Source organism: Gymnoscopelus microlampas, assembly GCF_963454915.1.
Source record: "Gymnoscopelus microlampas genome assembly, chromosome: 9".
In the NCBI taxonomy this organism is placed as follows: Eukaryota; Metazoa; Chordata; class Actinopteri; order Myctophiformes; family Myctophidae; genus Gymnoscopelus; species Gymnoscopelus microlampas.
The window spans coordinates 30,852,708-30,879,567 of record NC_139946.1 but is presented as its reverse complement, the minus strand read 5'-3'; the positions used below and the strand labels follow the sequence as shown (position 1 = coordinate 30,879,567).

The 26,860-nt window shown below is 46.1% G+C and overlaps 1 protein-coding gene across 1 annotated transcript in view; it reads right to left on the bottom strand.

Annotated features, from left to right (window-relative positions):
* Positions 1-12,508, bottom strand: part of igfbp3 (insulin-like growth factor binding protein 3) — a 20,902-nt gene extending 8,394 nt beyond the window's left edge. The window contains exons 1-3 of the mRNA XM_084066886.1: positions 11,962-12,508; positions 5,977-6,233; positions 4,880-4,999 (exon numbers count right to left, since the gene is read on the bottom strand). Coding sequence (XP_083923012.1) covers positions 4,880-4,999; positions 5,977-6,233; positions 11,962-12,358 — 774 coding nt within the window. The 5' untranslated portion in view covers positions 12,359-12,508. The remainder of the gene's footprint in view (positions 1-4,879; positions 5,000-5,976; positions 6,234-11,961) is intronic.
* Positions 12,509-26,860: the final 14,352 nt, after the last annotated feature.

Genomic DNA, 26,860 nt, shown 5'->3' with positions numbered 1-26,860 from the left:
TGTGTGGATCTTAAACAGGCCGTGGAGAGAGATGAGAGATGATGAAAGACAAAGCGAGATACTTCAAGTGGGATGCATTACGCAACGCGCCTAAGAAACGACTTAACGCCATTCCACAACCCTGCCCCCAAGGAGAAATGAATGAGAAAGCCAGGGGGAGGAGAGAGAGAGAGAGAGAGAGAGAGAGAGAGAGAGAGAGAGAGACAGAAGGAGAGAGAGAGAGAGAGAGAGAGAGAGAGAGAGAGAGAGAGAGAGAGAGAGAGAGAGAGAGAGAGAGAGAGAGAGAGAGAGACAGAAGGAGGAGGGATCTGGAGACAGGGTGAAAATAACTGTCTGGGTCTCTGAGGGTTGGTCAGTTATTATAAAGCCATTGTGGTCAGTATATGTACTCCCACAGTCTTCTGAGACCTGCTCAGTGAGTCAACCCTTATTGGCCGCTGGCACTGCTAGGGTAAGGACAGAGGGAAGAAGGAGGGGAGAAAGGAGGGAGGGCAGAAGGGAGGGACAAGAGGACACAGCCTCCTTGATCGCATCCTTAACACCCCCACCCCCCCACCCCTGCCATCCACACACTCTCCCCTTCTTGTCTCACACACACACACACACACACACACACACACACACACACACACACACACACACACACACACACACACACACACACACACACACACACACACACACACACACACATCTATGAAATCCCAGAGAGAAACCTTCCCATTCACAAACTCGCGCAGACGGGCACGAGGGCGATTCTCGGGCCAAGCGGAGGGAGGCTCCGGGCCAACGTTGGGGCGGAAGAGCAGAAACGGAATGATAGAGAGGACCAAATGGAAGAGGAAGAAATGAGTGTGGTAAACCTGTAGCAAGGGAGGGGGAGGTGGGGGGGACGGGGGGGACGGGGGGGCTCGAATACACATGGAGACTAATGCCTGATTTATACTTGGTTGCGCATCGTGTCGCATGTACATCAAAACTAATCTCACTTTGAAAGTGCGATTTACACTTAGTTGTAGGCTTGTGTCGCACACCAAAAATAGCCGATCTATAAACTCTAAACACGCTGGGACGCATAGTGAGCTTGGCTGAAGATGTACAGAGAGAAAGAGACAGAGAGAGAGAATCCAAGCGGTCATGGCATTCAAATCCTCAGTGTTAGTTTAACTCTGAGAGTGGGTCACTCTAGTTAAACTAAAGGTAGCTCTCCACCAAACAGACTACAACAGATTACTACAGACTGGCAGTCGAATGAAGTCGGGAGATCAGTCTGTTTGAAGGTGTGAAAAAAAGTTGCTTAATGCCGACACCGACACCGACAGACGCACAAAAAATAGCCTATGGCTTGACGTCTTTTTCAACAACAAGCCCGCTGCTATCGGTCCTACAAGTACAACTTGCGACCCGACGCGACAGTGTACCCACCGCCCATTCAACAGCAGATTTTAGGCAACCGAACGCTTTCCAACACTTACCACCACCGACGTCGGTGCGGTGGTGAGCTACCTTAAAGGAGTAGTTCACCCAAAAAAATACTTATTATCTGTCAATTACACACCCCATGAAAGCCTTGAATTCATGGGGACCTTTTAGTTTTTGTCACATTCCTAAGCCAATAATTTGAAGACCGACCGATTGTTTGGGTGAACTACTCCTTTAACATTGACTGTGTTGGCGCACATATATAACTGCATATAACTGCACATTAGGCTCTGCTGTGGCCCTTCTCAGGTACACGGCTTTCCCTGCTGCTCAGTGTCTTCCTGTGCACAACATAACACACAGCATACGCATTACAGACAGAAACACACACACACACACACACACACACACACACACACACACACACACACACACACACACACACACACACACACACACACACACACACACACACACACACACACACACACACACACACACACATACTTTTAATTCCTCATCCAGGCGACCCTGGAGAATGCGAGATGGCTTGCATATCATGTGTGACTATGCTCCCCTTTGGAATACGCCCTCCTCTGCACACACACACACACACACACACACACACACACACACACACACACACACACACACACAGTGCCCCCACCCCCATCCCATCTACGGCCCCTCCTCCTCCTCGCCTCTTTTCACAGTATTGTCACCCTAGACGGTTCACACGGCCTCCTCTTCGCCGTGCTTCCGGTCCTAAATCTCAGGAACGCACCGTGAAGGCACATCCTCCTGGATGGATTTAACACAACGTGCGCACACACACACACACACACGCACGCACACGCACACGCACACGCACACACACACACACACACACACACGCACACACACACACACACACACACACACACACACACATCCATACTCCTCACATGGCTTGATGGTCAAATCCAACTTTCCGGTGTAGCTTTACGAACACCAACAACTGTCTTTGAAGAGTAGAGAGACAAGGGGGTGAATCTCAGAAGAAGGTTGTGTGTGTGTGTGTGTGTGTGTGTGTGTGTGTGTGTGTGTGTGTGTGTGTGTGTGTGTGTGTGTGTGTGTGTGTGTGTGTGTGTGTGTGTGTGTGTGTGTGTGTGTGTACTTGTATCACTATACTTGTGAGGGCCAAATGTCCCCATAAGTATAGTAGAATTTGAGAAATAGATGAGGACAGGTTTCCTGGTCCTCGCAAGAGAAATTGTTGTTCCATGGTTAAAAAGGATGTGTAGTGTTATGCTTATAATTAGGAAACGATTGAGGTTGGGGTTAGGGTTAGGATTAGGCATTTAGACATTGGGTTTAGAGGTTACGGTTGGAGTTATGCCTGATTTAGACTAGTTGTGCACCGGTGTCATGCACCAAAAATAGACAATCTGAAAGCTCTCAACGAGTCACTGCACGTCACGTTGAGAGCTTGTAGAGTAGACAGCTTAGCTTTGATTAATAATAGCTTTGATTTTGCTATTTTGTCTCATCTGTTTAAGAAAGTAGGTAGCTGATATATAGCACTTTTACCTTAGCGCTAGGTATACTCTTGGTTGCTTGTTTTTGCAGGAAATACACTTAAGACTTCTGGTGATTAGTAGTTTCGTTCCCTACCTATGTTGAATGCACTTATTGTAAGTCGCTTTGGATAAAAGCGTCTGCTAAATGACTGTAATGTAATGTAATGTAGACATCCTATTTTCTTTAGGGTGAGGGTAAAGAATGGCACAAAAAAAAAGAAGGTTGAAATGGCAATCAAAAAAGTCGCCAACGTGTGTGTGTGTGTGTGTGTGTGTGTGTGTGTGTGTGTGTGTGTGTGTGTGTGTGTGTGTGTGTGTGTGTGTGTGTGGTATGGTAGGGTTAGGTGACTCATGGTGCTAGAGGGGTGTCGGGTGGGGGGGGGGGGTTGATTTGGGTGGTGACTCATATATTTCTCAGAAGGAGCCTGAACTCTTGGGAATCCCTGCGATAAGGCTGCCAGCAGCAGGAAGTGGAACCGGTGGGGGGGGGGGGGGGGGGGGCGGGGGGTCATTTATCTGACACGGTCTGCATCTCAATCACGCCACCACACGCCAGCCCCCCCCCCCCCCCCCTCAAATTCAAATCCCTTTTCTCTCAAGTCGGCAGATCATTTTCTGTGTCACGGAGGGGGGCATGGGGTGTTACCTCAACATCCTCTTCAGTTTCTTCCTCCGTCTCACAAGTGAGCCGGCCACGCTACGGGTGGCCGAGTCTCTGCACCGCAGACAAGAAAAACTCAACGACTGTGTGTTTTCTTTGCCTCTCTGAGCCGGAACGTCGCACCTACTGTACACCCGCGCCACATCTTCAGCGCTGCCGCCATCAAACGGTTTGCACGTGCCACATCCACACTGCCACACTGCCCCACACACACGTACACACACACACACACACACACACACACACACACACACACACACACACACACCAAAAACCGCATTCCTGCAGTCAGTGGTGGAAGTACTCACATGTTTTACTTGAGTAAAAGTATCAATACTGCAATGTATAGATATACTCTGTTACAAGTAGAAGTCCCGTATTCATTTACTTGAGTACAAAAGTAAGTACAAAAGTATCGGCATCAAAATATATCAAAAGTAAAAGTACTCATTGTGCATAATGTCCCATTTCAATTCAAAATGTATAACCAATATTTTGAAAATAGACGATTTACAAGCTCATGTGTCGCATCGCAACGGATTTTGAGGGTAGAAGTAAAGGTATTGAAAATAATAAATACTGAGTAGAAATACCTAAAAAATGTACTTAAGTACAGTACTTCAGTACATTTACACCACTGCCTCCACTACATTACTCACTGCCCCCCCCAACACACACACACACACACACACACACACACACACACACACACACACACACACACACACACACACACACACACACAAGGTACTCCGTCCCACACATCCACAAACACACCTGACCGACTACACTTCCTGAGAGGAGTGAGTCAGACGGCCGCAGTGCACTTAGCGGGGTAATACATGCTTATTAGCCATGCTGATAATATAGTGTTGACGTCGTCGTCAGGACAACGCGGGCCGCAGGGGCAGGGGGGGGTTTGGTGTGTGTGCGACTGCGTGCCCATGCGCGGGTGGGTGGGCAACTGTAGTTGGCTTAGGTGTTCTTAAGTTCTTTGGAATTGTTCGAGCATGTGTGCGTGCGCATGGTGGCTTATTTGCATGTTTGTAGATGAGTACATACTTATGCTGTGTGTGATGCAGGGTGTGTCTAAATGTGTGTGTGTGTGTGTGTGTGTGTGTGTGTGTGTGTGTGTGTGTGTGTGTGTGTGTGTGTGTGTGTGTGTGTGTGTGTGTGTGTTCGCCTACACGTGCATGTGTTTCCGATGAGAGACAGCGCGACAGGGGGAGTGCTTTACCTGTTTTTTCTTATAGAAACCCTTCTTGTCGCAGTTGGGTATGCGGAAGCCTCGTGGGTTGAGCACGTTGGTGATTTTAAGACTGTTCAGGATGCTCTCCATCTCCCTCCGGCACGGCCCCTGTCAACAACACACACCAGCAGCCCGTCAACAACACAGGTACAGCACACTCAACCGCACATCCTGACATCACAACACCCTGACACATATTATGTATGCATGAGACCTTGGAACTACTTTAACCATTTAAGCCCTATATACTTCATCACATGTCACGCTTGTAGTTCTTATTTATCCATATATTTGTATAATATATTCATTTATTTTTGCCCCCTTACTGATGGTGTTGCCTTGACTGTGATGTCTCTCCATCATGCTGTATCTCTACTGTACTTTTGTCCTTGCCCTGTAATCTGCTGTACTGTCTTTGGCACCTTAATGTTCCCAGTGGGATCAATAAAGGCCTTATCTTATCAGACGGTGAAACTGGTAAAAGTGAAAGCGGTTTTGCCGGTGCGCTCTATACAGAGGCCCCTGAACATGCAATTCACATTTGGGTATGATTGGATGTTGCATTCATGATATATGGCATTTGTGTGAAAACATAATCCCTCACCCTCGGCCGTTCTAGCCTGGTGGGGATAAGTACAGTATTTTCTTAAAGGGCAAGCTCTTTGTTGACATATTAAGACTTAACCACATAAGCCCTATTATAGTTTGTTGTACGGTGAATAGCAAAGGCCATAGAAGAATAGCTTCCCTGTTTAACCCTACAGTATGCACTTTGTTGACCGTGGTCCCCCAGGGGTCTATCCTTGGCTAGTTTTTTCCCCCCAAACCTATTTGGCAAAAATAGTCAATCTACAAGCTCACAATACTGACAGCGTTTTCTGCTATTTTATTTAGGGACGTCAGGGTTAAAATGGTTAATAATAAACCTTGTTTTATACTGTATATACTGTACAATTAATTCATAATGTGTCCGTGTGTCCGTGTGTCCGTGCGTGTGTGCATGCGTGTGTGCGTCTGTGTGTGTGCGTGTGTGTGTGTGTGTGTGTGTGTGTGTGTGTGTGTGTGTGTGTGTGTGTGCAACTTACATACTCTGCCTCCCTCTTGTTCTCCAGGGAGAAATTATGCATGTCCGTGACTCCTCCGAACACCGACTCCACCTTGTAGCTCTGGCCCTTCCTGATCTGGTCCTTCCTGATGAGCTTGGTGTGCAGCGGGGCCTTGTTGGTGTCTGGGGGCCCCCTGCTGTGACCTCCGCCCTCCGCCGCTGCCAGCCCCGGCAGCACCGTCATGGTCACGGTGACGTTGGCGCGCTGTCCCTCCTCTCCCTGATCCGCCACGATCTCTGCCAGAGGGTACGGATCGAAAAAAAGAAGAAGAAGCAGATTTTCAAACGTTGAGCTCGTACAACATGCAACAGGCGCTCACACCAAAACTGTCAACGAGCGACAAAGCAATCGACAGCCATTCATTTCCAGTGGGTATTGGCTACAATGAGCCACACAGAGCGACGCAGAGATTTTGTGACTACGGTGCGACAAGCGAAAGATAACATTTTCCATGTTTATGCAGATGGGTTAGTGACGACCAATGGTATGACAGATGTGTTTGTAAATTATTTTTTTGAAATGCATACTGTAGGGGAGCAGCAACCGTAGCTGTTGCAAATGTAAAATAAATTGGGTAAATAAAATAAATGTTATCAGAAGCTACTGTATATCAGGTTGTAGGTGAAATCTAGATATAGTTTATTAGTTTACAGACAAACTGACACGTTTAGAACCACCAGAAACGGAGTGAAGTAGGCTACAATGGCAGTTTGTCTGTAAACTATCTATATTTTAACCTAAAATAAAACCAGAAATAGCTCCTGATAACATTTTAGGTGAGAAATAGGATATCTCTCTGCTCTGCTTTTGATACTCTTTTTTTTCTCATGGGGCTTTAAGTGAAGCCAACCAATAAACAGATAAATGGCACTGACGGAGAGATCAGGGATAGCATAAGATAGGGAGAAGTTGACAGTAAACACAGAGAAGCATGTGTCACAACCCGGCCCGTGGGCCATGACAAATTGAGGAGACACAATGGCAGTGTTTAAAAGTACCAGTGGTTTATTTACAAAATGAACTTAAATAATACTTTAAAAAGGTATGAGGTGTGTAATTCAGTAATCAGTAGTGTCAGCAATGTATGGATGTGTGTTCAATGTAGTGTGGGGTGTTGTAAAGTGTGTAAACTCAATCATAAGGCAAAGAAACAAAAGGGTGTTGTCATCTGGTGAGGGATAGCTAGAATGGCTGGCAGCCACTATTTTATAGGGCTCCAGGGAGCACTAGCCAGGTGCTCCCAATGCACCTAATGAGGAACCCCAAGTTGGCCGACGCCTATAGGATATCTGTGAGAGATAGAGACACATAGGGGAGTACACCATACAACACACAGGCCCTGCAAGCCAGGCCAAGGGGCCGTGCGCAATATGCTTTTGTGTGTGTGCGTGTGTGCGTGCGTGCGTGCGTGCGTGCGTGCGTGCGTGCGTGCGTGCGTGCGCGTGTGTGCAATATGTTTTGTGTCAGTCAGTATATGGCTGGGCAGGTGTAAATGAGAGAAGGAGACACAGGTGTGAGAGGACGAAGGGAGCTGACTGTATTAATAACCCACTGTACTGGCATAGATTCCTGACAAATCATTATAGGGCATACACAGCGGGCCATCTGCAGCGTTGGAAGAAGTACACGGATTATTTAAAAGTATCACAAAATACTCTGTTACAAGAAAAGACCCAGTATTCAAACTCTTATTTGAGCAAAAATACAAATGCATTTGCGTGAAAATATATAGATTTTTCAAAATTGGACAAACAGCAGATCTACAAGTTCACAACGTGTTGCAATGCGAAGCGCCGTGAGCTTGTAGATCAGCTATATTTGAATAGCCGAAGTATAAAATAAAATAAAAATGTACGTATGTTTTGTTATGATAATCTAAATCTGCAAAGTAGCCTAACTATACTAAAGCTGTCAAATAATTGTAGTGAAGTAAAAAGTACAATATTTGCCTCTGACATGTAGTGGAGTAGAAGTAGTAGTAGTAAAGTATTGAAAATTTGAAATACTAAAGTAAAGTAAAAGTACTTAGTAAATTGTACAGCACGTGAGTACCTGTACTCTCCACCACTACTTTCCACCACTGGCCATCTGACCGACTTGAGGAGAAGGGAGGGGGAGGAGCTGTGTGTGTGTGTGTGTGTGTGTGTGTGTGTGTGTGTGTGTGTGTGTGTGTGTGTGTGTGTGTGTGTGTGTGTGTGTGTGTGTGTGTGTGTGTGTGTGTGTGTGTGTGTGTGTGTGTGTGTGTGTGTCTGGGGTGGGGGGGTCCAAACACTGCTCCCTAATATAGGAAAGGAACTAACTATCCACCATATGCCAACGGTCAGCCACACCACCGCAAGGCCACAGTCTGACAGACACAACTGCACAGTGAAATTGACCCACAAGGGTTCATTTTTACACTCTGAAGAGTAAAACCAACACTGAGGATTTTACTGTGTTCTGTGCTTCACTGCTTGACGAGCGGCAAACTAAGCTTCAGGACCCCAAGAGATGGACCACAAGGGAGGATGGAAACAAACACACACACACACACACACACACACACACACACACACACACACACACACACACACACACACACACACACACACACACACACACACACACACACACAGTTATAAACCATTAACTTCAAGCAGATTTTTGTGTCGGAGTGCTGTGGCCAGGGTGGTGGACGGGCATGCAGGGGTGTAGCCCATGTGGTCGGGCTGGCAGGCTGGCAGCCCACCCCTTTTCTTCTCCCGACCAGCTGATCATTAAAGAAGCACTGGGGCTCCACGGGTCCCCGGGCTCACCAGAGCTCTAAATAGCATTGCGAAGACTTCAGCGATCACCATCAATAATCTTTCAAGCAAAATAAACTGAGATGCAGCAGCTGCTGTTCGTCGGCCAGTTACGGCCAGACATAAGACTTTTCTCAACTTCTCACAAATGAACAGGGGGGTGAAGGGTTGCTGAGGGGACTGACAACAAGCCCAATTTAGATACCTGCAAACACCATTATTTATACGCAATGCAAACTTTTATATCCGCTCTTGGAATTCAGAGCTTTTTTGATAAACACATTACGCAATTTGTTTGCATAACGGCTGCGGAGTAAACAGCACGGATTGCGGCGAGGGGGGCTCGTTAATGTCTGGGAAGAGAGAGTTATGGAGATGTGGACTGGTGGCAGTGGAAACCACTAGGCTGCTCTTACATACTCTGACCAACAGGGGCACTGTAGATCATTCCCACCTTTCTCTCCAGCTGAGAGTGGAGATAATAATGGGCATGCATTGCTGTCCATCTCTTCTCAATTATCTCCTGCCTCAGAGAGGCCGAAGAAGAGCTATGAGGTGGCAACCTACTGACATCAACCCATTAAGACCTGAGGCAGATTCTACAAATGCCTTCTAAATCAGGAGTTCTCACACTTTCACGATTTTTCTAAAATGTTAAAAAAAAATAGCAGATCTACAAGCTCGCAGCGCGGCACAAAGTGACGCACTGTGAACTTGATATCTGCTGCCAGCAATGCAAAATTCCACACATAACAGTGGGTTAACAGACATGAAGAGAGAAAAACGAGCGAAAGATTGGGATTAATTTACAATTAAGAAAGTTGGAGAAAGAAGACAGAAAGAGAGAGTGGCTTTGGGCAGTAAGTTATGTGACGGGTGATAAAGAAGTAAGCAAACATAAATCAGTTTGGACTCATTTTACGATTGGCCATCTGTGTGTGTGTGTGTGTGTGTGTGCGTGCGTGCGTGCGTGCGTGCGTGCGTGCGTGCGTGTGTGACAATGTGACTGCTGAGTGCTTGCACACCACCACACCACTGTGGCCAAGCCAAATAGCGAGGGGGAGAAAACACACAGACTCCAGGAGGCCTGACGTCAGCCATGCCCGGATACACACAACACAGTGTGTATTCACATGGAGGTGGGATGTGTGCCGTTTCACTGCTCTGAGTAGCCTATGCACCTTCTGTAGACACAAAGCATCATGCAAGGCCCACCAAGTAGTTCCTGGAGCTGTTAAGAAATACTGGAAATTAACTCACTCTGAGAGGAGTGTGTGTGTGTGTGTGTGTGTGTGTGTGTGTGTGTGTGTGTGTGTGTGTGTGTGTGTGGGTCTGTGCGTGCGTGCGTGCGTGGGTGGGTGCATGCGTGTGTGTGTGTGTGTGTGTGTGTGTGTGTGTGTCTCTCTCTCTCTCTCCCTCACACACACACACACACACACACACACACACACACACACACACACACACACGCACGCACGCACGCACGCACGCACACATACACGCACGCACGCATACACACACACGCACACACACACACACACACACACGCACACGCACACGCACACGCACATACGCACACACACACACACACACACACACACACACACACACACACACACACACACACACACACACACACACACACACACACACACAGAAACGAACACACCCACCCCCCCCAGACACACACACACACACACACACACACACACACACACACACACACACACACACTTGTATTTTCATTCGTCGAGCAAAAAGAAAAAGAAAAACACGACTGTTGACATCCAAAATAATGGCATCACTTCACAGAACATCATCAACAACATCATCTTCGATCATCATGCTCCTCCAGCTAGATACTTACAGAATGTGGCATTCCTTAACTATTGGGTTGAAGGAGCCAGATTGTGCGTGCGGATGTTTAATGTGCTCCGACAGAAATGAAGACTGTTTATGTCTCAGCTGTGACTGTCCCTTATCCACACAATCCACAACTAAGAACGGAATTTAAATATGTATTCGTTTATCAGTGGTTCTCAACCTGACCCCCCAAAATGATAATATTTGAACTGGGGACCCCCCACCCTAGACAACTTGTCTAGGGTGGGGGGGCCCCAGTTCAAATATTATTAGTATGTAATGTAGTAGGAGTTGAAGCATTCAATTTAGTTTTACTGGGTTCGACAGATAAATATCGTGAAAATAGCAGATCTACAAGCTCACAAGGCCTGTGATCTTGTAGATCGGCTATTTAGGGGGGAAAAACGCTATTTCTTTTACAATTTTCTCCATTGTTTGACCACTTTTTATGTTGATTATACTTTGATTCAGTAATGGTCTTTTTTTTGTTAGGTATTTAAAAGGCCTTAAAAGTCCTTAAATTGTCACTTCACTGTCATCTGGGGACCCCCCCAAAATCATGTGGGGGGTCCCCTGGGGGTCCCGACCCACAAGTTGAGAAGCACTGGTTTATAGCACGACCAGGTGCACGCACTCAAGGTGATAAGTGGACGCACCGAGGAGGAAAACGCCATTTATGCGTAAAAACAAGCAAAAACAATCATCCCCACAAACGTCCATGAGATCATGTGCGAGACTAACGAGCACGCGCATCATCGTAAGATCTTCGTTTTCAAAACATTTGATTGTCAATGGTGGTGTAAGCACTGCGTTACGCGTGCGCACAGAACACTGGCATATAGCGGACCAGATAAGAAATTGTGCGCAGTGCGCACCATAATGCCACTTTCTCTCGTATCCATCCATCCAGTGTCCACTTACTGTGCTAATCAGTTTAAGAATCTCGTTCTCTTGCGTTATCAATAAATATGTTCCTATAGATATAGAGTAGAGTGCGTGATTCAGTCAGTGCGTGCAGCCAGTGTGTTCTCCAGTCAGATATGATCCAAACAGTAGTGTACACCCTGCCGGGTATAGGCTACTACGAAGAGAGAGCACCGGCCACAGCTCAGCCACCACCAAGCAAGGGTTTGGTATTGCAAACCCATCAACATTAATTAAATTAATTGCGAATTCTATTTACAGATTTTTTTAAAGGGGGAAAAAAGTGGGGAAAACAACAACAACAACAACAACAACAACTGATCTGTCAGATCGTGATGGCCATGGGCTGACATTCACTCCCTATGGAGCGCGGAGAGACCGTTTAGTTGCCTACCTTGTTGTGTTGTCGTGTGCAGCGCGGGGATCAGAATGCTGTTGAATCTTTTGGCCGCGGCGCCGGAGCCGGAGGAGGAACACGCTCCTCGCCCCTCCAGCAGAGCCTGCAGGGGTCTCGTCTCCCCCGGCCGGTGCTGGCAGGTCAGGCCGGAGCCGCAGCGCCCCGTGTACACTCCACACGCCTGGCCCTGGGCGAGGGCGCACGTCGTGCAGCAGCCGCAGCCGGGCTCCCGCACCTTCTCCGCGCAGCCGTTTGGCAGCGGCTTGCACTGCATGAGCGCCCCAGCGTCGCACGGCTCGCATCGGACCACCGGCCCCGCGGTGTCGGCGAGCCGGTGGGTGAATGCGGCCAGCAGCACGGCAGTAGTGAGACAAAGCACGCAGAGACCGGGCATTCTGCCGATAAGCTGGTCACAAAGGGACAGTGTGCGGGTTGTCGCGTAGGCTTACGGGGACTCTTTGTGACACAGCGAGCGGGCTAGCCTTCTCCATCTGTATTTTCTTTTACGCGAACTTCTCGTTTTATACGGGCGGAAAAAGAGCCAACAAGTCACACCCTCCTCCGTATGAATAATGTAAACGGAGAGCCCCGATATGAGGGACCGCTATATTCAGTCCTCCAAGGAGAGAACTACTCAATTACGCTCGCTTTTAGGGTCCTAATATTGTTTTACCAGGGAAACTGTGCTAATATACACCTTTCTCTGCACTGCTTTTTTATTACTCATCCCAAGAGAAACGCTAAAGTCGTATTTCCCTCAGGAAATCTGGCACAGTGTCACAATGCAGGCAGTCAAGTATAGGCTGTAGACAGTGTGGAGAGACTACATTCTAAAGGCTACAGTAGCCTAGAATGTTTACATTTTTGCAAATATAAAGAAAAACATTTGTATTTCGGGGCTAAAGTGCCCATTGTCGTTGAAATTTTATTAGAACTTGATAGAGAGGAGGACAGCTCAGAAGGAAGAAAAAAGTTACACTTGGATAGCTCTCCTCTCTCTTCCAGCCAGTGAATCATTGACTATTCTCTAGCCTTGGTAGGTTTCCACACCACTGGCCACATCCCCTGGCATCAACGGTACGTGACTGAATACCATTGGTGGTAACTTTTACCCCCCACCATGCAATACTGATAAAGTCTACACCAACATTCCTTTGGGCAGGTGTGTAGGTGGCCTCTCTAACCTACTAAAACAGTCATTTAAGGGCATTGTGTGTGTGTGTGTGTGTGTGTGTGTGTGTGTGTGTGTGTGTGTGTGTGTGTGTGTGTGTGTGTGTGTGTGTGTGTGTGTGTGTGTGTGTGTGTGTGTGTCTCATGTGACCGCTACGCTCAGCAGGGGGTGTAGCCAAAGAAGTATAGCTTTACTGTTAAACCCTATATACTTAGTTGACCGGGGTCCCCCAGGGGTCTATCGTTGGCCCTCTCCTTTTTTCCGTCTAAATCTCTTCGCCAAAAATAGCCGATCTACTGTGCAAGCTCACAGCGCGCTGCGTTGCGGCACTTTGAGAGCTTGTAGATAATGCAATTTGTGTTCGCCTATTATGACATGCCAAGAATAAATACGGACGCTATGGGTTCATGTGGTTAAGGTTGTAGAAACGGTCAATTGACACGTGTCAATCACATCACCAATGCAACCCACAACAGAAGGCCACAGCTGTGGGTGGCCACCACAACTACTTGAACATGTGCATGGTAGTACTGCATACCTCGAATAGTGGGCCGGCGCAGTGCTCACCTGGCAGTGACTCTGGTGCTACACATGCCCACGTGCCCCCATGAAACCCCCCACTTCTGCCAACCATCCCACCACCTTCCGACACCTTCCCACCCCAGCCTACCCAACCCCACAGGATTTCAAATTATTAGAGAGAAAAATGGTCAGATTCTGCCGCCTCAGCACTGCCCCCTTGTCCGGCATACCCTCCCGTTCTGCAATAACAAACGCAAGAGGGGGGTACACACTGAGAAAATAAAGCAATCAGTATTGGCCATTGTGTGATTTCCACCACAGAGGCAGAAAAAGTGTTGAGACTGCATTATGAAAAACAAGCAGAGGGTAAGGAAACTCCCCCAGAATAGCAAGAACACGTCTGCAGCCGAGATTAGTTTTCTTATTACTTTACACTTTCTCCTTTTTCTGCTTTCTTTTTCACGTCTGAGATATTCAGAGTTTGACCTTTCCCCCATTTTAGCGCCTGTCTGTCCATCTAGGGCTTAGTTTTTCCCAAAAGGATCTGTAATCTCGCTCTCGGTTTAAACCAGGCCGGCGAAAAAGAGAGGTCCCTTTGGGAAACTAGTATGCACAAGGCTTTATGTGAATGTGTGTCCAGGGTTTTGTGGTCTGTTAAGTAATTGATACCATGAAGCCCTTCATGCAGTTTGACACTGGTGGGTCTCACCGGGTTCGTTATGTGTCTTGTGTAGGAAAATACAGTCCCACATTCTCAGGTTATAACTGTAATTGTGGTAACCGCAAGCATAACATGCAGGACTATGGCATTGCCACTTCATTGGTCAGTATTCAGTGAAGAGACAAGAGAGATACATGGTAGAATGGTAATAGGACAGGCAAAACACAAAAGGGATGACATCTACAGTATGTGATAGAAGCTAATATTATGTGCAGATCTCATGATGGCTCAGATACAAGCCAGGTGCCTTCATTCCCTGATCCACTGATGCCACCTGATTTTGACATTCACAACTTTGTTTCCATGTCAGAAGAGTACACACAGGGAAAAGTGAGAGTAAAAATGGACCCTTCATTTTTCTCTGAGACTTAAATTACAGCTACAGTCATTTTATCATCCGCAGTGGTTGGAGGTTGTCTCCATACTCTTCCATTGAGAAATGTCAACCCTGTTTCCAGGTAGGACACTATAGCTGACGATGTCAACTAGGACGGGGCGCTCCGTAGAGCGCATATCTCCGTCAGGCTGGGTTGCCTATAGTCAGGGTTGTGTATACGTTGTGTGTTTCAGCCGCCAGGGCCCGAATAACCTTCAAAGGGAATTAGCATGTACAATACTATCTGTCTCACTTAGGGGTCCATGTCTCTGTTTTGTAGCATCCCGTCTTATGCCTGATTTATGGTTGATTTACAAGCTCACAACTTGTAGCTTGTAGATCTGCTATTTTGGTACGTGCCACCACGTAGCGAATAACTAAATCAGGCTTTATCTGCCACGAGGATGTTATTGTTCTCTTTCTCTGAACGTTTCTCAGTCTCTCTATCTACTGTAGGAACCTGACATGATAATCTCCCTTGATGAATTTCTCCCTCTGAGATGTGCTCTGTCCCAGTTAACATTTCACCGTCCTAACATTCTCATGATGCCGCGCCTTTCTCCATCAGGGCCGTAAATCATTAATTGGAAACACGTCTGTGGCTGGTTCTCAATAACATTGGTACAATGCATGGTAGACTATAAGTTAGAGGTTCGTGGGAATCGAGGAGCCGATTGATTTATCTGTTTCTTTACACCCTGTTTCATGCAGCAAATTTCCCAAACGCTGTCAGCACGTACACCACTTCCCACCAGTGCACCATACACACTTGTTCAAATATGCTTGTGATGGCCAGGCCTCATTGCACATGACGCATGTGGATCACGTTGATCACGCTATGAGGACCAGAACTTTTATCAGCTCCACAAGCTGTGTTCTGCAATTATAGTATGGGCTTACGATGATAGTGTTATCTACCATTTGTAAATAAAAAAAGGAGCACCGCTGCCCTCTGACATAAAAGCTGATTTGTCAAAATATAAACACGGGTAGGATAACCTTTCAAAAGATAATAGCTGACAGGTGATAATGAACTCATTTAGGCTGCAGACATAATGGAAATGTTGAAAGATTAACAATGTGAAACTTTCCCCCCCCCCACAGTGGATACAGTGTTTTGACAACCTTGATTAGGCCTGATGGCAATGTCACCTACAAATGTGTAAGTGTAAAGATAGACCATTATGGGTCACTTTTTACAGTAGAATTAAAGGGATATATCACTTTCAAACATGTTTGGGGTCATTGTAACGTCTACTCAGGTTTTTGTGTGCACACCAGATATTTAAATATTTGATATTTGATATTCATCTTATCAGACACGCCCCAAACCCATTGTAACTCCCAACTCTATTTTAACCATGTTAGATTAATTGAAAACACACATATACTTGGTTCTGGTGACTGATATTGTCCTTCTAATGCGTAAGGGGACGTGTTTTTTAAATTACTGTATTCATTTATATTATTTCATTCTTTTATTCTACGGTATTTAGTTTTTTTCATTTCCCCCAAAAATTATATAAAATAAAATAAAATAACACGCATGCATTAGAAGGACAATATCAGTCACCAGAACCAAGGACGTGTGTTTTAAATATCTAGCATGGCTAAAATGGAGTTTGAAATTGCAATGGGTTTATATAGCCCAAGTAGACGTTAAAATGACCCCAAACATGTTTGAAAGTGAAATATCCCATTTAACATTCAGGATTTTATAGTGTAGTAGGCTATTAGTTAGACTTAGAGTGACTATTGTATGTCAAAAAGTTCCCATGCAGGTTCCATCCCAGCTGCAGTCATCAGTGTTCTTGAACAACGCACTGAATGCCCTCCTTGCTAACTCATTAGGATTTAGCCTAATTTATGCCTAATTATGCTCCATTGTACCACGGCATTGCATGGTGAAATGACCAACTACCAATCTGACCGACTTCCCACTCCATCTGGTCCTTGGCGACACACACAAAGTTTGAAGTCAATCAGTCGGTTCTCAAAACATGCGGTGAACACACGGACACGCAGATACGCAGAGATTTCACACATGTATTTATAATCCATCTCACAAGAGTGTCGCTAGCCATAAAGAATCAGTAATTATGGCAAGCTCTCCACAACAGCATCAGCTAAATACCTAACTTAAACTTGGTGTAAATTCCCGATTGACCTGTCTATGGGGAATCTGAGCAACATGTTGATTTCTATGTTGTGGTCTCCTCCTCTTGTAATTTGGTGGCAACTTTTGTACATATTTTTGTCTTTTCCAGCTCACTCCAAGCAGGATAATAGACCCAAGATGAATTATGCAAACCACTTGACCAAACCAATTATGCCAAATGACAGCCTCCACAGTGACAAAATCCCATCAAATTCAGTGAGCATATCGTAACACAACCCAAATTCTTGAAGATGATCTGCTTTGCCATGGTGGCGAGTAAATAAGTATATTTACTCAAGTACTGTACTTGAGTACAATTTTGAGTATGTTAATTTTTCAATACTTAATACTTCTACTCCACTACATCTCAGAGGCAAATATTGTACTTATTACTCCACCACAATTATTTGACATTATTCTTATTACAAAACCAGACATTAACCGATTAAGCCCTATTTTATACATTGTCTATTCGAAAATAGGCGTACATCAAAATATAGTACCAAAGATCTACAAGCTCACAACACATCGCGGTGCGAAGCAATGTGAGCTTGTAGATCTTTAGTACTATATTTTGATGCCAATATTTTTGTACTCAAGTAAAATACAGGCCTTTTACTTGTAACAGAGAATGTTTATATTGTGGTATTGCTACAAAAATCTCAGTACTTCTTCCACCACTACTGCTTTTTTTCACACTTGTTGTGTTGTGTCCCCACCCGGGGAATGATTACATGTGTTATTTTGGCGAGGAAGTGCGTAAATAATCGACCTAAGCATTCTCATCTTCTGCCAGGTTCATTTTGAGGAAAGCCGTGTGTGATTCATTCGCCAAGTCAGCCTGGGTGCTGACAGGAGAGACAGGCCTCGTCACTCATGGGGGAGGCCTCTCTCTCTCTCTCTCTCTCTCTCTCTCTCTCTCTCTCTCTCTCTCTCTCTCTCTCTCTCTCTCTCTCTCTCTCTCTCTCTCTCTCTCTCTCTCTCTCTCTCTCTCTCTCTCTCTGAAACAGCTCCAGATGAGGCTAGCTGACAACTGTCTGTGGTGAGTTATTTTTTTCCTCTTCTGGTTTTAAACTAAACAGTTTTAAGGTCATGTTAAAAAAAATATAGATATATCAGAAGGACTCGGTCAAAGAGTGGAGGAATATAAGGAGGAGGACCCGATGATTCTGCGGCATAGTAATTGCTTATGAAACCACTGGAAGTCAGGGGGGGATCCCATCGTGTCGAATTAGGATTCCCACATCGCTGACATACTTGAACTGATATCCAAATGTTGTGAACTCTGCTCTGTCCTTAGCAAGTGAGGGAGAGGATATGGGTTACATGCAGAATGCCATCTTGGGTGGTAGACATCTGCCTTTGTTAACCACCATGCACTGCCCTCATTAATTTTTGTACTTTTGAGGTCGGGGAGACTAATGGAACCTTTTCCAGAGGGCGCTCTGCCCGTAGAGGTTGTTTATATCCCAATAAGTCAGATTTCTTCCCCCATCATATATACTCTAAATGGGACTGCAGGTAAAATGATGACGCTTCCTTTTTTATTTTCTCCCTGTATCAAACATGTGGTTTGATACATTAAACCACTGGTTCTCAAAGTGGGGTCCGGGGACCCCCAGTGGTCCTTGAGGGGGCTCCAGGGGGTCCCCAGCAGAATACTTTCAAATTGTATTTGACAGGTCCACGGTCAAATACATATTAATTTGGAGGTTGGTGACATGAATAGGTTTGAGAACCACTGATGTGCAGAGACGATTGTCCCTCTGTCCGCCTGAAGTAGCCTAATATGTAAGGGACCAAAGTTGGTCGGCAAGAGAGACACCAGGACAAGTGTGTAGTTTCTTTAAAATGTCTTTTTTTTAATCTTTTCTTTTTCCCATAAAAAACAAGACAAGACATTCATTATGGTCCAAACAAATGCAGACAATACACTGAACTTGACATCAAGACTGAACTAACCAAATGAGACATGAGGGGAACATATATAGTGGGTGATCAGACCACTCTTGACACAAAGGGGAAGACAAAGAATAACATTTAAATAGACTACAAATAGCTACAACATAATCCACTACAGCACTAACTCATATTAAATAAAGAAATTACATACAACTGAAATGCCAATACATTTTCATACGTGTAGTAATACATTCAAACGTATAATAAATCCCTGCCCCTCCCCTTATGCACAGGGGACATGGTGCAGTCCAATTACTAATCAGCTCCTTATAAGCACCTGTGAAGCAGCTTGGACTTTCCATGGCCAGCAATCTAAACTTCAACACTCCTCAGAACTGATAACTCAACAAAACAAAATAAACTTAAATACCAATTAAATTACTCCTGATAAAACAACTTGACCCAAACAAAAGCACTTAATGGATGTACCCTCCAGTCAGTAACTTTATCATCAAACTTGCAATAAACAGTATGTCCTTTAACCGGTTGTGTGTAGTCCTTTATGCATGTAGTATGTAGTTTGCTGAAAATAAATATAAACTAAATTAATAAACCAAAAAGACAAGTGTCCACCATGTTTTACCAACTTTGTGTGTCAGCTGGTGTGGCCATCACATGTGGCCATCACAACAGCCTCATCCAGACGGAGGTACTGGACAAGGTTGTGATATGCCGTGTACGGCAGTAGGGGGTGAAGGATGCCAAAATACAGATGAATGCGGAATCACTAGTCCTAGCTGATGGTCTCTCTAAATTAAGTGAGAAAATGAGATGTTAAACACATTTTTAATGTTTTCATTTTCAGCAGAAAATTAAAAAGAAGCAACTTTTCTTCAGCAGACAGTGTGAACACACTTTTAGACACATTAAGCGCTTGAAATGTTCATTTTTTTATGCATTCAAAGTACATGAGGATTTGGTTACAATAACACCGGATAATTAGCAACAATCTGCACAATTATCTATTGAAACCCCGCCCCAAAAAACGTCACAAATTTGGACCGCTCCTGGATTCCAACTGGATGAATTTTCTCTCTAACTGATTTAGGCAAATTATTCTGTTTTTTTTGCCTTTCCTGGAGCTTTTGCTCTGCGGCTAGCAGCTGTTGCTCCATATTTGTAATCGCCTGCTCTGCAAAGGTGATTCTTCTGCTAACAGGCTGCTTTTCTTTAACCAAAATGTGCTTCTCACCAAGTATTGCGCTTCTTTCCTTCTCAAAGGCGGGTTCCTGCATTGCAAGCTCCCGCCTGAAGTGCTCCTCCAGCACATTATGTTCCTTTTGCCACTGAACCTCTTTGTTTATCAGTTCATTCTTGGCAGAGGTGAGCTCTTTAACAAGTATTTTATTATCCCTATCGTGCTTTTGAGACACCTCTTTCCTGGCCTCTTTCGCTGGTGCTTTAATCTGTTCCTTCAGATGTTTGATCTTCTGCTGGGTTTTCTGTAATCCATTCAACTGAGATGTTTCAGATTAATCAGATCGTCTCTCTCTTTCTGACATAGGTCTGCCACAACCGGGTTCCTGAAATTCGTGTCGACTTCTCTCTGCACTTGTCTTCGGTCCTGTTGCCATGCCTCACTAAGTGGTTTCTGAAAGGCATCCCTGGCATAGTCATCTTGTAGCACCTTGCCATGATCCAAGGCTTTCTCATAATGATCCATTGGTGGTGGGTTGTGACGACGGGGCTTGTATCTCGGTGCGTAGGTGGTCCAAAGACGCTCTTTGCTTTTCTGTTTGGAGATCGGCTAGGGCAAGAGGGGTTTCTTACACTTATTATCGCCCTTGTAAGTCTCTTTCCCGAATTTGAGCTCGTTCGCTCCTGCTCAAATTTTCTTCTCCAGATATTCAGTCCTATAGTCGTCCATATCAGTCCTCTCTTTCCTGACATTGAGCTTGTGCTCTGCTACTTTCATCTTTTTCTCCAGAAATGTTATCCTACTCGTCGCAGAGTTCAGCTTTTGATCAACCAACTTCAGCTTTTGATCGATCAACCTCTCTCTGTCTTCGTACCATGTTTCATCCCTGAAGGTCGTCTTTATCTGCACTTCCCTTGTGCATGGTTGCCTGTACTCACTGAGTGGCTTTGGAGTGTCAAGCACAGGATCCGGTGGCCTGCAACAGGCCGCTGTACAGACCTTCTTCAAATGACAATGACGTTTTTTGTTTTTTTTTGGTTTTTGGTTTGTTTTGTTCTTTATATTCTTTCTCTAGTATCTCTAGTTCCTTATCAAAGATGGTCAGATTTCCCATAGCATCTTCTTTAACAGTGAACATTTGAGAATGTGAAACTCTGTCCACATCACTTTCGATAGCTTCTCTTGCCTTCTGGATTGCACTCCTTCAGATTTTGACGATTTGATGATTTTGAACCGCTGTTGTAACACACCAGTGCAGATTTAAATTCACCCATGGCATACAGTGCCTCTCCGTTACAGTACAACCCCCTGTAAAGCAACATGTTAAAAAACATCACATAAAGGCATCACATAAAGCCTTTTTGGTGTCCCCTATCTTCAAAAAGCATGTTGACCAAGAGGCGAGGCAGTTCTTGTCATCTGGCGTAGTAATCAATTTCTTGGAAAATCTTTCTATAGCCTTTACATATTTGCCCTTGCAGACTTTTAAGACCCTTTTAATACCTAAAATGAAAAAATGAAAAAAATGAAAGGAAAGAAAAAAGACCATTTCTGCATCAAATGCAAACTATACTATAACTGGTCAAACATTGGCCAAATTGTCAAATAATATAAGAATGAGGCAACAATTGTGAAAATAGTGGATCTGCAAACTCACAATGCTTCGCATTGCGAGGTGTTGTGAGCTTGTAGATCTGCTATTTTCACGAAACCTTTTCAGATGGGGGGTCCGCGGCCAAATATATATCATTTTGGGGGTCCGCAGCACAAAAACAATTGAGAACCGAGCATTAAAGCACGTGTTTCCTGTTTAAAGTAACCTTATAACTCAGCAAAAACTCATGTTTAAGTAAAGTCGAGTCGACCCGACCGCAATGTCAGTGTTGCGTATCGAGCAGATGATCCATGCTTTCATTGCAACATTTGCACACAGGTTCCCCTATTTCTTTATTTATTCTTAGGTTTTTAATTTGTTTTTACGTTTTACGAGTTACGCTGTTTTAACCAATGCCACCCATAAGCATCGCAGATGCCTTTTCAAACGACCCGCTCTTTATTATTTGGGGTAATGGCATTGCTCTTTAGGAGCAATCCCCGCCCTCGCACCACCACTCCTGTGATATCTGCTTCCAATAAATTGATGGAATGAGTTCGCCCTGGCCTGGCCAGTCTCCATCTCTTTCTGCCTGACATGGGTTAGGAAAACATCTGGAGGCGGGAGAGGGGGAGCGAAAGAGAGAGAGAGAGAGAGAGAGAGAGAGGGGGGGGGGGGGGGGGGGGGGGAGATGGAAGCAAAGAGAACAAGAAAGCCAGAGTGAAGGAGAAGCAATGCCTGATTTACACTTGGTTGTGTGCTATGTCACGCACCAAATTGCGAAGCGTTGTGAGCTTGTACATCTGCTATTGTCAGTGTGCGACACCAGCACAATCAGCACAAACAGTACAAATCAGGCCCAAGGGTGCCGTGAAATCTTCAAATAATACATAAGCTGTCTGTTGGCCACTAATTAAGGTGATTTGTTGCATCGTACGCAAAGACGCCAGAGACAAGTGTGTCTGAGAGGAGAAGAGGAATTAACTGGAGGGATGGAAATATGCGCTGTTATGACGTGCGTGCCTTAATCCATGCCCTTTGTTTGTGCCACGGTTATGGCTCAAACAGGCCCCAGATATATGCCTGGCAGCTCCCAGCAGGAGGTCCAAGCCTTGCCCACCAGAGACTTCTCTGTAATTGGTCAAACGTGTGCTGTGCGCACCTGGAGGCCAGGTGGAGGACCAATGCCTTAGTACATACAGTCCCAGACTGTCATTGGATCGACGCTGCTCCGGACCAGACCAGGGGAAGACAAGGGGAACAGGAGATCGATAGCCTGGACAGGCAGACACACGTGGGTTAAGTCCATTCTAGCGGCTCCAGCGCTCTCAGGTTGACCAACTCGGGTGACACTTTCCTGAGAGTGGGCCAATTCCAGCCTGCTAAGAGGATCAGTTTTCCCCTTCCTGTACTGACACACATAGCCGACCAGTGTCGCGCACACACAGTCACACACACACACACACACACACACACACACACACACACACACACACACACACACACACACACGTGTGCGTGCACACACACACACACACACACACACACACACACACACACACACACACACACACACACACACACACACACACACACACACACACACACACACACACGTGCGCGCACACACGTACTCACGCACACACGCACGCACGCACGCACGCACGCACACAGAATGCCTCCTCACTCGACTTGACTCTTACGTAAGTCAAGTTTATACTTCATGCTATGGGTGCTTGGCCCTGCCGAAAATACGTATCTCAGCCCTTACCCGCACCACAACTGCAAACTACACTCTTGCAAGCCGTGTAAAAAGCCACATAGGCCCTGGACCACAGGACGGGATCAGAGAGTGTCTCGCTGCAAAGGCAAAGTCCCCGCTAAGAGGATTGAGACCTTAAACCCTGTCTCTCTTGAAAAGTCCACCTGAGGCCTTCTGCAAGACAGCCAGCAAACTGACAGCACAGCGCACAGCTCAGCTGCTCTGTGGCTATATGTGCAAAAGAAAGCTCTGGGACAAAAGAAGAGTAGAGTAGAGTAGAGTAGAGTAGAGTAGAGTAGAGTAGAGTAGAGTAGAGTAGAGAAGAGAAGAGAAGAGAAGAGAAGAGAAGAGAAGAGAAGAGAAGAGAAGAGAAGAGAAGAGAAGAGAAGAGAAGGATTTAGTTCAGAAACAAGACCATAATCATAACACGCACAGATACACATAGATAGAGATATGGAGTGGATACAGTAAGGAGGAGAGAGAGAGCGAGAGAGAGAGAGAGAGAGAGAGAGAGAGAGAGAGAGAAATGGGGTGGATATAAGGATGTAGGAGAGAGAGAGAGAGAGAGAGAGAGAGAGAGAGAGAGAGAGAGTGCTGCTCTGTAATCCCGGTGTGAACCAGAGAGACAGGGATTGAGAAGAGTGGCTTGCATGTGGTGATGTCACCTCCGGAGCGGCAGGACCCTGCATGTGGTGAGCCAAGAGAACCTTTGGAAGAACCTGTGAATGGACGCCTTAGAAAAGAAACTCTGTAACAGACATAGAGAGAGAGAGACAGTGAGAGTGAAAGAATGAGAGTGCGGAGGGAAGGAGGGAAGAAAGGAAACGAGGGACAGAAGGAGACGGTGGGGAAGATGCAAATTGCGCTGAGAAGTGCTCGCAGCAAAAGCTATTCATAGAACTTAAAGAAAACCACATTATTTAAAACATCTAACACATTTAACATCTCTGGACGAGGGCCAACCTCCTAGCACACCAGTGCTAACCGCAAGACCCTCCCTCCCCTGCCGAGCCGAGCCAGAGTGCGGCCCCGACATGCATACATACAAATGTATATTTTGACACATGCTGAGAGACTGACCTGACACTGAGCAGGTGGGTGCCCCGGGACGGGCTGAAAAGGCAACGTGTGTCCCGCACGCCAGCTGTGGAGTGGATTTAGCCGAGGCCTGTTAAACCTGTGCGGTTGACATGCTGTTTGGGTTGAGGGTGACTGATTAGCCGGCAATATGTAGACCCTTTCCATCGGGGGCCCTGTCTTAAGGTCCAGCACTCAGGCGGGTAACACCTGCTTAGCCCAGAGCCCGGCCCTGGGCTAATGGACGGCCATCAGCGCTCTGAGCGCAGAGCGGAGTGACAGGCTGTATAGGAAAGTTTAGGTGTGGTTGCGATGTTAGACATGTATGATGACCTACCCGACTCCCCCACGCCTAAATTCATGTAGTGCTGTGCCGTCAACGTGGGCCCCGTGCACACGTATACGTAGACACACACGTACATCTCCCATGCATGCTCACACAGAGAGGAATGCGGTTGTGTGTATGCGTGCATGTATCTTTATGTGTGTGTGGTGTATTAATGGCTGCCCCCCCCCCCCCTTCTACACACACACACACACGCACGCACGCACGCACGCACGCACGCACGCACGCACACACACACACACACACACACACACACACACACACACACACACACACACACACACACACACACACACACACACACACACAGTAAAAGGTTGGTAAAGTAAATACAATGGGCTCTTCTGTCGTCGTCGGTGGGGAAAGAGAAAAAAAAGGAAAGAGATGAGGGGAGGAGAATGAAAATGTAATCTCCCAACTCCTAAATCTGTCTTCCCCCAGCAGGACCTTGAAAACGACACATCTCCCATTAAACAGATGGTAGATTAATCTCATGTGACTTGTGCGGTCACGTCTGACACACGACTCCCCCTCACCGTGGCCGATTGACGAGGACCGCCCGGGTGCCCTGGCGTTGGGGGAGGGATGACAGCGAGTGGGCAAACAGTCGGGTATTCCGCGTTGGAGTTGCAAAACACCACCTGGGTTGCGGGGAAACGATAACGATTCCTGCAGTAAGCGCAATATTGTGCCTCTCCACCACGCCTCCCTACACCCCCAACCCCCCCCACCCAGCCAACCCACCTCCCACTCACCCCACCACTCTGGTGCGGGCCGATGGCTCATGGAGTAACTAACAGCCTCTTACAGTATATGCTGACTTTTTTTCCTTCCAGTGCCACCTGCTCTGCATTAGAACACTGCAGCTCTCCAGAAGAGATGACAGGATATGTCTGCAGTCTGGTCTCCATGCAAAGTCATAAACAAACCCCAGGGAGTGGGTGCCGGAGCAACACTCAATTTACAATTTTGGCGTCGGTTGAGGGGTTAGAGTGGCCGTCTTGGAAACCTATGGTCCCTGGTTCAATCCCAGACTCCTGCTGGCTGCATCATACAGCCAGCCTGTATGTCAAAGTGTTCTTTGAGCAAAAATACTGAACCCTAGTGCAAACTGTTCCCAAATAGGTGTTGGTGCCTTGCATGGTTAAACAAACTTTTCCATGAAACCTGGTAGGTCTGACCAGTCAGGGAGGAGGAGAGCCACATGAGTGCTGCCGCTATCCCAGTGATACCGAGGCCAGAAAGCGGGTCCAGGAGAAGCTGATGGCTAACTGTGTCAAATGCTGTAGACAGGTGAAGAAGGGCGACGTCTGATGAGTGCAGGAGGCACCCTGGGCAGCGTGGACTGCCTATGTGTGCCGGCGAGAAGTGCTGTTTCCAGATACTTGTTTTCTGAGAGATGGAGATGATGGTCGTAATTGATGAGAGTATAGATCAGCGGGCAATCACCTCAATAGATCAGGGGGCAATCACCTCAATCTGGAAGATTGAGGTGGATAGGCTGTCGTTCTGGTGGAAGACGCCCAGTTCCAGGATCCCATCTGGAGATAGAGGAGAGAAGGAAGACAGGCATGCTATGTTGGGGTTCACTTTAGATGAGATAGACGATTAGTTTGTGGGGAGATGGGAAAAAGAGCTTCTGATATCATCCTCCATGTTATCAAAATAGGTGACAAAAGCTTCAGCAGAGAGGGACAGAAGGTCTTTCAGAATCAGAAGAATCAGTTTTATTGTCACATCACAGGTTTACAAGGTAAAAAAGTGGGTGAAATTCGTTTTTGTACATCACTCCCATCGCAACGTTAAATTCCGTAGAAAGAAGAGGGGTAGGGGGCAAGTGGGAAGGAGATCGAACAAGAGAACAATAGAAGGCCAAAAACAAGTTATCTACATATTTACAAAGTACCTGAGATAAGAAACAAACGAAGGTGCCTGAGCATAGCAGCAATGTATGTATACGGTGCATGATATACTTATAGACGCTAAGGTGCTTGGAGAGAAAAAAAGCGCAATAAAAAAACAAAAAATAAGTTTGTGCATTATACATGGGATTAAGGTGCAGAAGGTCA